The sequence below is a fragment of the Triplophysa rosa genome, linkage group LG3, assembly GCF_024868665.1.
Source record: "Triplophysa rosa linkage group LG3, Trosa_1v2, whole genome shotgun sequence".
Taxonomy (NCBI): Eukaryota; Metazoa; Chordata; class Actinopteri; order Cypriniformes; family Nemacheilidae; genus Triplophysa; species Triplophysa rosa.
The window spans coordinates 14,544,476-14,559,125 of NC_079892.1; the positions used below are offsets into that span (position 1 = coordinate 14,544,476).

The 14,650-nt window shown below is 40.6% G+C and overlaps 4 protein-coding genes across 6 annotated transcripts in view; all 4 read right to left on the reverse strand.

Moving 5' to 3' along the window:
• LOC130551973 (uncharacterized) overlaps positions 1-14,650 on the reverse strand; it is a 386,856-nt gene that overhangs the window by 352,035 nt on the left and 20,171 nt on the right. The window lies entirely within an intron of this gene.
• On the reverse strand, positions 218-1,215 carry LOC130552005 (histone H3). Its single transcript, XM_057330090.1, has one exon. The coding sequence runs from the start codon at positions 1,004-1,006 to the stop codon at positions 596-598; it is 411 nt and encodes a 136-aa protein (XP_057186073.1). The 5' UTR covers positions 1,007-1,215; the 3' UTR covers positions 218-595.
• Positions 1,337-2,562, reverse strand: LOC130552009 (histone H2A-like). The gene has a single exon (XM_057330096.1). It carries the CDS (start codon positions 2,323-2,325, stop codon positions 1,939-1,941), a length of 387 nt encoding a protein of 128 aa, XP_057186079.1. The 5' UTR covers positions 2,326-2,562; the 3' UTR covers positions 1,337-1,938.
• Positions 2,748-3,466, reverse strand: LOC130551995 (histone H1-like). Its single transcript, XM_057330079.1, has one exon. It carries the CDS (start codon positions 3,464-3,466, stop codon positions 2,831-2,833), a length of 636 nt encoding a protein of 211 aa, XP_057186062.1. The 3' UTR covers positions 2,748-2,830.

Genomic DNA, 14,650 nt, shown 5'->3' on the forward strand with positions numbered 1-14,650 from the left:
CTCGTTTTGACACTACGAGGCGGTTTCCCGAACAGAGATTAGTTGAAACCAGGATTTTACCACAAGTTAAATTGGGATACGTAAGCGGTAAACCTAGTGATGGCGTAAATGCTTTGCTCGAGATGATTTAAACGTATATTTTACGTTTGATGTCTTGCTGCCATTATTAAGCACGCGCGGTTTATAACAACACTTGCGTTTAAAGAAACTACGTTCTTGATGTGTATTTATATTCATCGAAATGAAACGATTACTACAGAAAACTCTTACGAGAAATGGCCAAACTGATTTTTATTTCTAGGGCGAGTTTTCGAGAAATACCTCTGCTAAGTTTACTGTGCCTGTGACATTACATCTTTCTCGTATTGGACTATTCTGACCTTATGTAATGTAATGAAAAATGACCATTTTTAACTTGACATCCAACTATCAAGACCACACCATTACTGCAGAAAATACTATTACATTTACATTAAGTCATTTAGCAGACGCTTTTATCCAAAGCGACTATTACAAAGGAAATTGTCTCGATCAGTGGAGTTGAGGTGGCTCTTAAAAGAGCCTTTGGGTTGATGGGGGTGAGATAGGCAGGAGTTTAAGCGCGTTCTCCACGAATACGGCGCGCCAGCTGAATGTCTTTGGGCATGATGGTGACTCTCTTGGCGTGGATGGCACACAGGTTGGTGTCCTCAAAGAGGCCGACCAAATAAGCCTCGCTGGCCTCCTGCAGGGCCATGACGGCGGAACTCTGGAAGCGCAAATCAGTCTTGAAGTCCTGAGCGATTTCTCTCACTAGACGCTGGAAAGGCAGCTTACGAATCAACAGCTCGGTGGACTTCTGATAGCGGCGGATTTCTCTCAGCGCCACGGTACCGGGCCTGTAACGATGGGGCTTCTTCACGCCGCCGGTGGCTGGTGCGCTCTTACGGGCAGCTTTAGTAGCGAGCTGCTTCCTCGGCGCTTTGCCACCGGTGGACTTACGAGCGGTCTGCTTAGTTCTTGCCATTACTGCAGTCGCAAATCTTCTCCCACAAACGCAGAAAGAATACACACAAGCCTGCTCTGCGGCTGTTTATAAAGACTAGTCGACCATGACCTCAGGGGGTGGTAACAGAGCGCTGGCACGTGATTGGATAATGTGTGACGTCTGCGTACAGAATTCACCAATGGCTGTGCGTTTCCCTTTTTTTTTTCAAACGAAATGCAACAACTTCCGGTTCCCGCTCTAAACCTTTTGTTCAGATTTGTCACAGTAAATCCTCTCATTTTTACTTGTAATGAACCCACGATTTGGCAAGAAAATACGAAAAAACACACATTTGCACTTTTAACGAAGAGTAGTTTTGTTGTTCGTTTCGTTTCTTGTCATTGTATGAATGACATTTAAGGGTAACTGTAATACAAAAATGTTCTCCAGAAAGGTATCGAAATCGGTGTTATTGTTAGTCATGTCACAGCAACAGCCGGGAGTGTGTAATAATTTCCCTTACGATCCTGTGGAGCTCAATAACAACCGAATAAACATGAAGGACACCACTAGTTTTAAGGCACCCAGAACAGTCACTGCCCAACCCAAAGTCGTGAACGTTCATCTCACTTAAAGACAGAATCTGGTTTTCCAATACTTTTATACATTTACATGCATTCATTTGGCAGACTCTTTTATCCAAAGCGACTTACCGGTAGGAGAGCATATAAACATTTTGTCAACACGCTAAACAATACCGTTAGTTTACAAGGCCGTGCTACTAGGAGGATTGAAGCTGGAGTAAGCAAAGGTGAGAATGAGCAACAAGCTCTTTTTTTGTTACAAACATTTAGTTATTGTTTGTTTCCATAGCTTTAACTATTATTCACTTAAGAATAAAATCGCTCTCTTTCGGTTCAAGTGGGTGGCTCTTAAAAGAGCCTTTTGAGTTAATCAGGAGAAAAAGTCGTTCACTTGGCTTTAGCGGGTTTGTCGGTCTTCTTGGGCAGTAACACCGCCTGGATGTTGGGCAACACGCCACCCTGAGCGATGGTCACGCCGCCGAGAAGTCTATTCAGCTCCTCGTCGTTACGCACCGCCAGCTGTAAATGGCGGGGAATGATTCGACTCTTCTTGTTGTCCCGAGCAGCGTTTCCAGCCAACTCCAGGATCTCAGCGGTGAGATACTCGAGAACAGCGGCGAGGTAAACTGGCGCTCCGGCACCGACGCGTTGGGCATAATTACCTTTGCGAAGCAGCCTGTGAACACGGCCAACGGGAAACTGAAGACCCGCTCTGGATGACCGAGTCTTGGCCTTCGCTCTTGATTTGCCGCCGGTTTTACCTCTTCCGCTCATCGTTGCACAAGATGAAAACTTCCTGCGATTATAAAAGCCCAAGCAATTTATGACATGGCCGTTGTGGTTTCCAGCATTTATCAGTGCCTTTCGTTCGCCTATTGGTTGGAGTCTGTGAAAAGTCCAAACCAATCACTGAACTTCCCTCCAAACGCCTAAGCACGCCCAATTCTTCCCTTCTGCCCGCATTGTTTTAGTTTTTGATAACTTTACGGCGCAGGTTTCATTAAATCTTATATATGCGGTCTTTTGAGACGCGTCTATTGGAAAATAGTATGAACAAAAGCAAACATACAGACAACACAACTTCACTTGTTGCGCTGATTGTGAATTAAAATGCTCTGACGAGCATAATTTATGTACTTGAACCAGATTTTTCAGCGTATTCATTTGTTAAAAACACAACCAAGATAATATCAAGATATCAGTGAAACGCTGCTCTTTAGTGGGATGGTGGGTGGCTCTTAAAAGAGCCTTTTTTTAATGGAACGTCTGGAGAAGGAATTTACTTCTTTTTCGGGGCGGCCTTCTTAGGCTTAGCTGCTTTAGGCTTTGGCGTCTTGGGTTTGGCAGCCTTGACCTTCTTGGGGCTCTTGGCCGCTTTCTTGGGACTCTTGGCTGCTTTCTTGGGGGCCGCTGGCTTCTTTGCCTTCTTGGGGCTCTTCGTTGCCTTTTTAGCGGCGGGGGCAGGTTTCTTGGCCTTCTTGGGAGATTTCTTTGCGGCGGTCTTCTTTGCCAATGCAGTCTTCGGCTTCTTGGCAGCACTAGCGGGCTTCTTGGTTGCGACCTTCTTTGCTTTAGGAGCGGCTTTCGTCGCTGGCTTCTTTGTCTCGGCTTGTTTTTTGTTGAGCTTGAAAGATCCTGAAGCGCCGGTTCCTTTGGTCTGGACCAGAATGCCTTTAGTCACCAGACTCTTGATAGCGATCTTGACGCGGGAGTTGTTCTTCTCCACGTCGTAGCCGCCGGCAGCGAGAGCTTTCTTCAGGGCGGCGAGAGACACGCCGCTCCTCTCCTTGGAAGCCGACACAGCTTTGACGACGAGTTCGCCCACGCTTGGGCCCGATTTCTTGGGTTTAACAGCAGATTTCTTCTTGGGCGCTTTTGCCGGCGGAGCGGCAGCAGCTGGAGCGGTTTCTGCCATTTTCTTTTCGAATGAGACCGTCACAAGATCTGTATCAGTTCAATGAATGAGGAGCGACCGAGCGCGGCGCTGCATTCTTATACAACACATGAGGACCGTACAGACTCAACTGGCCAGTTCAGCCTCTTTGTGTCTCCAGGAGCCGTTGACTCGTGTGTTTTCTCCACTAACATTTACAAGAAAACTGGACTCCTAAACCCCGTTTGCGTTTGGAAAACAATGTCAACACAGAGCAGAGGTGCAGAGCCCTATCTGGAAGCTAAAATACACGTTGATTAAACGTTTAATTTGGCGTTTTCGGGTCAAATTTACGAGCAGCGTCAGCCACTGGATAAAGCCGCGAAGGATTTTCTTGTTATTTTTGTGTTGAATATTCGGTGAAAAGCTTTCGCGCGTCTTCTGTGTGTTTAACAGGCACCTGAAAATCACTCGAATGAAATAAACATCATTGAGGGTCTCGTGAAGTCTCATTTATTTGAGTTATTGTGGCCATATTGAAGCACACGCGCCACACAGAGGCGTCACTAACAGACGCACCTTCGTGTATTTGCTAATGCCCTTAGGAATAAATGCATTGATGTATTTAAAAGTAGGCTATGATAAACTGTATGTTTGCTCTCTCATGTTCAAGAGTTCAAATCATACACATTGTGTACAAAACGTGTGTACATTCTGTCATCATTTGCTCGTCATTTCAAACCCGTTTAAATTTATTCTGCAGAACACAAAGGAATATATTTTGAAGATTGTTATATTCTAAATATATATGTTTGTGTTATGCTGAAAAAAGTAAGTTATACAGGTTTAGAATGACAATAGGGAGAGTAAAGTATGACAGAATTTTATTTTTTTGGTTGAACTATCCCTTTCAAGGCCCAGAAATGCAAAGGCCTATGCATTTTAATATTTAAAATAATCTAATAAATATATTTAATATAATACAAATTGAAGAGATATGTTTTTGCACTTACGCCATAGGACACATTTACAGTATTTTATATTATAGTATAACCTCAAGTTTGTGGGGCTCGTCATTTTTCTTCATTGTTTGATAACATCTACTGTAGTTCTCACTACTTGCAATCAACAACATTTGAGACTGAGGACACACAAAATAGTTTGCAGTCATCACAGGCTAGTTGTTGTCTTGTCTTTATATTTGTGTATAAACTTCATAATGAAGAATTTAGAGCCCCTGTTTAGCCTCGATTCTTCAGCTGTAGAGTCATGACAGACAGAGAAGTGTTGAAGAAACACTCCATGTTTTCTCAGGATTGAAACGCTATAACTAAAGCCAGTTTATGATTCTTGTAAAAAAAAGGCTAATGTTGTTAATATTCTTCGAAATATCTTATTTTGTGTTCTGCAGAAGAAAGAAAGTCATACAGGTTTGGAATTACATGAAGGGCCCCAACGAAAAGATAATAGATTTTTCTATTAGCTGTTAATATATTCAATCAATTGATCAATGACATTGTTAATGTATTACACTATATTGAATGTGTGTGTTGAATAATACACGATACACAAGGAATTGCGCAGCAATATATTGAAAAGCACTTGGTTCCAATAGGCTATATGGAAATGTGTTATGTAATATATTGCATTATTTTCCCACTACCATATATTTTCGTTTTTTAAAGTGGTGAGTAAAGAATGTTCATTTTGGGGCCTTAAAATCTCTTCATCCAGGGAATCGACTCTCGTAATTTTTAATGTTGTCATTGACTCAAATCGGTTAAATTGTCTTTGTAATTGGCACAAAGCAACAATTTATTTTTAAAAAACAATCATGTTTTTAAGGTAAAAGTCATACTGACTTTTCTGACTGAACACGTTTACATCAGATCCAAAACACTGCGGTAATCAGAGCATGAGTGATGCCTACTGTACTCTCACAAAAGGACACACAATATTTCCCGTTCATTCTTCACCTTCAATCCCATCACATAAAATTCTCACATTCTTATTAAAAATTCTCCACCATTTCGTCTGTCCCTCTTCAAGCTTTTATTTATCTTAACAACTGTTAAGGTTTTGTAAGTTGCTTTGAATGAAAGCGTCGCGCTATGCTTAAATGTGAGTCTGTGCGCATAACTGGACACAAATCAAAATCAAGTTTGTGGAAACAAATGACAAAGTATTTTAATTCATCCATCTTGAAAGCGTAAAAAAATCAGCAACAGTCAGGAAGTCACAAATCGTACATTAAGTTATTGTTGCTCGGTTATTATTATAGCATATATTGTTGGTTTTAAAATGACAAGTTTTTTTTAATACTTTTTATTATTAAATGCCCAAAACAGAAAGGCAATGAGTTAGGCTACATTAAGAAAATAACACAAGGCTCATCGTCTTTCTATTTTTTTTAAGTGTTGAACTTAGCCTAGGGAGAATATGCTGTATAGGCTATATGAATTCTTAAACGAAATAAAAAAAATGTTTTAGGCTTGTTTAGCGCACATTTACGCAGCCTACAAAACAATTAAACGCGGTGTCTTTAAGTACAAAACTTCATTTGTGTGACTCTGCAAAATCGATGCATTATAAAAATAATAAACGAGACGAAATGTCTTTGCTTTACCATAAGTCTATACGGTTAGTCCAGGGCCATCATGCTTGCGCTGCGTGCACTTGGAAAACCGGTTTAACTCAACTCAACTCAGCTCAACTCAACTTTATTTATATAGCGCTTTTTACAATTTTCATTGTTACAAAGCAGCTGTACATAAGACATATTGACTATAAGCAAACCAATTAAAGTTGTACCTGCAAAAACAAGAAAAAGGTGAAAACAAAGAAGACAGACATACCCACATACAAAACACTCCTCACACACAATATGCACACGTACTAACACACAGACACACACACATAGACAAGCACGCACACGCACACGCACACGCACACACACACACACACACACACACACACGCACGCACACACACACACACACGCACACGCACGCACGCACGCACGCACGCACGCACAGTGAAAGCACACATTTAAGATAAAAGAGAGAGAAGCACAGGTCAAATATAACAGACTATAAATTCCTAGATGCAATGTTAATTAAGTAAAACTTTAAAATTCTAAAGCAGCCCCCCCGGCCAGGCAGATGCAAAACAGTATGCAAACGGTGGCGAGGAACCCAAAACTCTAATCGAGAAAAAAAAAACTCAGGAGAACCCAGGCCCAACCAGGGGATTCCAGTTCCCTTCTGGCAAAAGCTGCTGCCTCTGCACAAGCTCCAGAGAGCTTGCACAAGGCTAAATAAAATAAATAAACTTACTAATAAGGTAAATTATAGTTTAAGATTATCATTAATAATCTAATAGCATTTGAAATTTTGTATTGAGGACGTGTCAGGTGACCACGTCCTTCTTTATCCAGCTCAATCATCTCAGCTCTTGTCAGGTTGCCGCCTCCCATTCTCCGCTCTACCATCAGGTCAGGCCATGAACTGCATCCTGCTCGCTGTGGTAACCTTGAGACACAATGAGAACAATGAGACAAGACTGGCTGAGAGTAGAGTACTGTTCTGCACTCTTTGATGCAACAAGTACATCAGTTGTGTTGTTGGTTCCGGTTGATCTAACTAGTGCAGCCTAGACCCTCAGAAGATTTATATTATGGAAGAGTAGTGTATGCAAGATTAAAAAGATGCGTCTTTAGTCTAGATTTAAACTGACAGAGTGTGTCTGCCTCCCGGACAGTGCAGGGAAGACTATTCCAAAGTTTAGGAGCTAGATAGGAGAAGGATCTACCACCTGCACTTGATTTTGAAATTCTAGGTATTACCAACTGACAGGACGCCTGAGAGCGTAATGCACGTGAAGGACTGTAATACAAGAGGAGTTCACTCATGTACTGAGGAGCTAAACCATGTAGGGCTTTATAGGTAATAAGCAAGATTTTAAAGTTAACGCGATGCTTTATAGGTAACCAGTGCAAGGTTGACAGAACCGGGCTAATATGTTCATACTTTTTTGTACGTGTAAGAACTCGAGCTGCCGCGTTTTGGACCAGTTGGAGTTTTTGTAATAAGCCTGCAGGGCAACCACCTAACAGTGCATTACAATAATCTAGTCTTGATGTCATGAATGCATGAATTAACTTCTCTGCATCTGACATTGACAGCATATGACGTAGTTTTATTCTTAAGATGGAAAAGCGCAATTTTACAGGTGTTGGCAACGTGGCTCTCAAATGACAGATTACTATCGAATAGAATGCCAAGATTCTTTGCTGACGACGAGGGTTTTATGGAACATCCGTCAATAGTTAAACAGTATTCTTGGTTGTTACTTATAGCAGTTTTCGGTCCAATAAGTAACACTTCTGTTTTGTCCGAGTTCAGTAATAAAAAGTTGTTACTCATCCAGTTTTTATATCAACTATGCATTCCATTATTAGATGGAACTGCTGTGTTTCATGAGGCTTCGAGGAAATATAAAGTTGAGTATCATCAGCATAACAGTGAAAGCTAACTCCGTGTCGCTTTATTATATCTCCTAGAGGTAGCATGTATAATGCGAAGAGCAGAGGCCCTAAGACTGAGCCCTGTGGTACACCGTATTGGACTTGCGATTTGCGTGACACCTCATTGTGTATTGCTACAAATTGAAAACGGTCGGATAAATAAGATTTAAACCATTTCAAAGCTATTCCTTTAATGCCGACGTAATTTTCGAGTCTATGCAGGAGTGTGCTGTGGTCAATGGTATCGAATGCAGCACTAAGGTCTAGCAGCACCAATAACGAGATACAACCTTGGTCAGACGCCAATAGCAGATCATTTGTAACTCTGATATAAGCAGTCTCTGTACTGTGACATGCTCTAAATCCAGACTGGAATTCTTCATTGATGTCATTCCTTTGGAGGAAGGAGCATAATTGAGTTGAAACTACTTTTTCCAGAACTTTAGATATGAAAGGTAGATTCGATATAGGCCTGTAGTTCCCTAGTTCTCTAGGGTCGAGTTGGGTTTTTTTGACAAGGGGCCTTATAACAGCCCTTATATGCTTTAGGCACATGTCCCAATGTCAGAGATGAGTTAATAATACCAAGAATAGGATCTATAGTTTCTGGGAGCATCTCTTTCAGTAGATTTGTAGGTATAGGGTCTAGCATGCATGTTGTTGATTTAGATGATCTAATGATTTTAGACAGCTCATCGTGATCTACGGTATAAAATAATTGCATTCTCTCCCTAAGGGCGCTGTAGTTAGTTTGTTCAGCGGGTTTCACTTCTGATTGCATTGTTATAATTTTTTCTCTAATAGCTTGGATTTTATATGTGAAGTAGTTCATAAATTCATCACTGCTATGCTGATATACAGGATCAGAAGTCACTCTGACGATTCATTTTTTGTTAATTTAGCCACTGTGTTAAATAAAAACCTTTGGTTGAGCTGGTTTTCTTCTATTAGTGATGAAGTAGGCAGATCTAGAAGTTTTTAGGGCTTTCCTGTATTTTCGAATACCATCATTCCATGCTGTACGAAATACCTCTAATTTAGTTTTCTTAAAGTTGCGCTCCATTTTTCGGGCCGCTTTCTTTAGAGCCTGAGTGTGTTCATTATACCACGGTGTGGGGCTGCCATTTTTAATCTTCTTTAAACGCAGAGGAGCAACTGTGTCTAGTGTTACCGAGAAGGTGGAATTAAAATTTCCAATGGTAGTGTCAAGATCTTCAACGTTATTTCTCATGCTAGTGATTTGAGACAATTCGGGCAGATTATCGAGAAACGCATCGTTGGTAGTTGAAGTTATTGTTTTACTATATTTGTAACAATGAGTTTTATTTGAAGCCGTAGGCCAGTGAAGCAAACATAATACCAGATAATGATCCGAAATGTCTTCACTCTGCTGAAGGATATTAACGTTGTCCACATTTATACCTTAAGACAGTATTAAATCTAAAGTATGATTACGAAGGTGAGTGGGTCCTGACACATGTTGACTAAAGCCCATGGAGTTAAGAGTGTCTTTGAAAGCCATTCCTAAGGCATCTGTATCGTTATCTACATGGATGATAAAGTCACCAACGACAAGGACTCTATCTGCGGCCAGTACTAGTTCTGATAAGAACCCACCAAATTCTTTAATAAAATCTGTGTGGTGCCCTGGAGGCCTATATACAATAGCTAAAATAAAAATTAAAAATGTTTTATCTTTAGTATTAGGTGGTTGAAACATGAAGTACCATGACTTCAAAAGAATTATATTTAGAGTTAGACTTTTGGGAAATGCTAAAAGAGTTATTGTAAAGTGTTGCGACACCTCCCCCTCTGCCTTTTAGACGAGGCTCATGTTTATAATAATAATCTTGGGGGACAGATTAATTTAAAGTAATATAATATTTTAGCCATGTTTCTGTCAAACAGAGCATGTCTATTTTATGATCTATTATCATATCGTTAACAAAAAGTGCTTTATTAGAAAGAGATCTAATATTTAGCAATCCGAGTCGTAATAGTTGATTAACTGTATTTTGTTCATGTTTACTTTGTTTAACGTTTATTAAATTACTTTCAAGAGGTTTACGCATTATTTTATGTTTGCTAATCTGGGGGACAGACACAGTCTCTATTTTGTGATGAATGTTGTACATTTTGTGTATTCTTCGACAAGAGATGGCAAGCAGACAGTTGGTTAAGCCATTCTGTCTGCTCCCTGACCTGGGCCCAAGCGAGTCAAGCTTTAGCATTAGCATCATTAAGACTTTTTGCCATATTTCTAGACAGGATGAAAGCCCCAGCCCAGGAGGGATGGAGACCATCTCGTTTAAATCTCGAACATCACGCTGTTTCCTGTTTCCTGCATCGCTGCCGGCGGCTAGTTTGTATCAATTCTAAACCAAAAGTGATAGCGATTATACTACGATTCATCGAGCAACCTTGGTAAGTTGGAATTGCACTTCAAATCCGGTGAGTTATGGCTTCTATTCCTATTATTGTTACTTGCACCTCATGTCATATGTTTAGCTTAGCCTTCTCTGTCAGCTGCGAGGGTTCTATATGCGATAAATGCAGGGAAATAGTTAGGCTGACAGAGAAGATCTTAGAATTAGAGTCTCGCATCCAATCTTTATCTGAGGATAGTAAGAGTTTAACGACGATAGAAAACACTTTGGATGCGAGCAACATTAGCGCACACAGCTCGGTTCCGGTTGAAAATCCCCCGCAGCTGGGAAACTTCGTGACTGTGAGACGGCGTAGTCGCAGGACAAAACATCACTCGACCGTTCCGATTACAGTCTCGAACAGGTTTGCCCCGCTCAGTGACGCACCGACTGAGAAACCTGCTGAAAGTGCCCTAGTTATCGGTGATTCTATTGTTCGGAACGTTAACATAGAGGCACCAGCCACCATAGTCCAATGTTTACCGGGAGCCAGAGCGCCTGACATCAAGTCAAATTTAAATGTGCTGGCTAAGGCTAATCGTAAATTCAGTAAGATTGTCATTCACGTCGGCACAAATGATGTTCGACTCCGTCAATCGGAGATCACAAAAGATAACATTAAAGAGGTGTGTGAGCTCGCAAGCATGATGTCAGACACTGTAATATTCTCTGGCCCCCTCAATGCTTATCGTGGTGATGAGATTTATAGCAGATTATATTCACTAAATGGCTGGTTGTCTGAGTGGTGCCTGCAGAATGATATAGTTTTTATAAATAACTGGAAGAGTTTTGAGGGCAGACCTGACCTGTTGAAACGAGATGGTCTCCATCCCTCCTGGGCTGGGACTTCCATCCTGTCTAGAAATATGGCAAAAAGTCTTAATGCTAATGCTAAAACTTGACTCGCTGGGGCCCAGGTCAGGGAGCAGACAGTATGGCTTAACCAACTGTCTGCTTGCCGTCTCACGTCGCAGAATACACAAAATGTACAACATGTAGTAATCCGTTCTCCCAAACATCACAAAATAGAGACTGTGTCTGTCCCCCGGATTAGCAAACATAAAATAATGCGTAAACCTCTTGAAAGTAATTTAATAAACGTTAAACAAACTAAACATGAACAAAATACAGATAATCAACTGTTACGACTCGGATTGCTAAATATTAGATCTCTCTCTAATAAAGCACTTTTTGTTAACGATATGATAACAGATCATAAAATAGACATGCTCTGTTTGACAGAAACATGGCTAAAACCAGATGATTATATTGCTTTAAATGAATCTGTCCCCCAAGATTATTATTATAAACACGAGCCTCGTCTAAAAGGCAGAGGGGGAGGTGTCGCAGCACTTTACAATAACTCTCTTAGCATTTCCCAGAAGTCGAACTCTAAATATAATTCTTTTGAAGTCATGGTTCTTCATGTTTCAACACCTAATACTAAAGATAAAACACTTTTTAAATTGATTCTAGCTATTGTATATAGGCCTCCAGGGCACCACACAGATTTTATTAAAGAATTTGGTGGGTTCTTATCAGAACTAGTACTGGCCGCAGATAGACTCCTTGTCGTTGGTGACTTTAACATCCACGTAGATAACGTTACAGATGCCTTAGGAATGGCTTTCAAAGACACTCTTAACTCCATGGGCATTAGTCAACATGTGTCAGGACCCACTCACCTTCGTAATCATACTTTAGATTTAATACTGTCTTACGGTATAAATGTGGACGACGTTAAAATCCTTCAGCAGAGTGAAGACATTTCGGATCATTATCTGGTATTATGTTTGCTTCACTGGCCTACGGCTGCAAATAAAACTCATTGTTACAAATATGGTAGAACAATAACTTCAACTACCAAAGATGCGTTTCTCGATAATCTGCCCGAATTGTCTCAAATCATGAGAAATAACGTTGAAGATCTTGACATTACCACTGAAAATTTTAATTCCACCTTCTCGGTAACGCTAGACAAAGTTGCTCCACTACGTTTAAAGAAGATTAAAAATGGCAGCCCCACACCGTGGTATAATGAACACACTCAGGCTCTAAAGAAAGCGGCCCGAAAAATGGAGCGCAACTTTAAGAAAACTAAATTAGAGGTATTTCGTACAGCATGGAAGGATAGTATTCGAAAATACAGGAAAGCCCTAAAAACTTCTAGATCCGCCTACTTTTCATCACTAATAGAAGAAAACCAGCACAACCCTAGGTTTTTATTTAACACGGTGGCTAAATTAACAAAAAATAAATCGTCAGTGACTTCTGATCCTGTATATCAGCATAGCAGTGATGAATTTATGAACTACTTCACATATAAAATCCAAGATATTAGAGAAAAAATTATAACAATGCAATCAGAAGTGAAACCCGCTGAACAAACTAACTACAGCGCCCTTAAGGAGAAAATGCAATTATTTTATACCGTAGATCAAGATGAGCTGTCTAAAATTATTAGATCATCTAAATCAACAACATGCATACTAGACCCTATACCTACAAATCTACTGAAAGAGATGCTCCCAGAAATTATAGATCCTCTTCTTGGTATTATTAACTCATCTCTGACATTAGGACATGTGCCTAAAGCATATAAGGTGGCTGTTATAAGGCCCCTTGTCAAAAAACCCCAACTCGACCCTAGAGAACTAAGGAACTACAGGCCTATATCGAATCTACCTTTCATATCTAAAGTTCTGGAAAAAGTAGTTTCAACTCAATTATGCTCCTTCCTCCAAAGGAATGACATCAATGAAGAATTCCAGTCTGGATTTAGAGCATGTCACAGTACAGAGACTGCTTTGATCAGAGTTACAAATGATCTGCTATTGGCGTCTGACCGAGGTTGTATCTCGTTATTGGTGCTGCTAGACCTTAGTGCTGCATTCGATACCATTGACCACAGCACACTCCTACATAGACTCGAAAATTATGTCGGCATTAAAGGAATAGCTTTGAAATGGTTTAAATCTTATTTATCCGACCGTTTTCAATTTGTAGCAATAAACAATGAGGTGTCACGCAAATCGCAAGTCCAGTACGGTGTACCACAGGGCTCAGTCTTAGGGCCTCTGCTCTTCGCATTATACATGCTACCTCTAGGAGATATAATAAAGCGACACGGAGTTAGCTTTCACTGTTATGCTGATGATACTCAACTTTATATTTCCTCGAAGCCTCATGAAACACAGCAGTTCCATCGAATAATGGAATGCATAGTCGATATAAAAAACTGGATGAGTAACAACTTTTTATTACTGAACTCGGACAAAACGGAAGTGTTACTTATTGGACCGAAAACTGCTATAAGTAACAACCAAGAATACTGTTTAACTATTGACGGATGTTCCATAAAACCCTCGTCGTCAGCAAAGAATCTTGGCGTTCTATTCGATAGTAATCTGTCATTTGAGAGCCACGTCGCCAACACCTGTAAAATTGCGTTTTTCCATTTTAAGAATATATCTAAACTACGTCATATGCTGTCAATCTCAGATGCAGAGAAGTTAATTCATGCATTCATGACATCAAGACTAGATTACTGTAATGCACTGTTAGGTGGTTGCCCTGCAGGCTTATTACAAAAACTCCAATTGGTCCAAAACGCGGCAGCTCGAGTTCTTACACGTACAAAAAAGTATGAACATATTAGCCCGGTTCTGTCAACCTTGCACTGGTTACCTATAAAGCATCGCGTTAACTTTAAAATCTTGCTTATTACCTATAAAGCCTTACATGGTTTAGCTCCTCAGTACTTGAATGAACTCCTTTTGTATTACAGTCCTTCACGTGCATTACGCTCTCAGGCGTCCTGTCAGTTGGTAATACCTAGAATTTCAAAATCAAGTGCAGGTGGTAGATCCTTTTCCTATCTAGCGCCTAAACTTTGGAATAGTCTTCCCTGCACTGTCCGGGAGGCAGACACACTCTGTCAGTTTAAATCTAGACTAAAGACGCATCTTTTTAATCTTGCATACACTACTCTTCCATAATATAAATCTTCTGAGGGTTTAGGCTGCATTAGTTAGATCAACCGGAACCAAAAACACAACTGATGTACTTGTTGCATCAACGAGTGCAGAACAGTACTCTACTCTCAGCCAGTCTTGTCTCATTGTTCCAAGGTTACCACAGCGAGCAGGATGCAGTTCATGGCCTGACCTGATGGTAGAGCGGAGAATGGGAAGCGGCGACCTGACAAGAGTTGAGATGATAGAGCTGGATAAAGAAGGACGCGGTCACCTGACATGTCTTCACCACAAAATTTCAA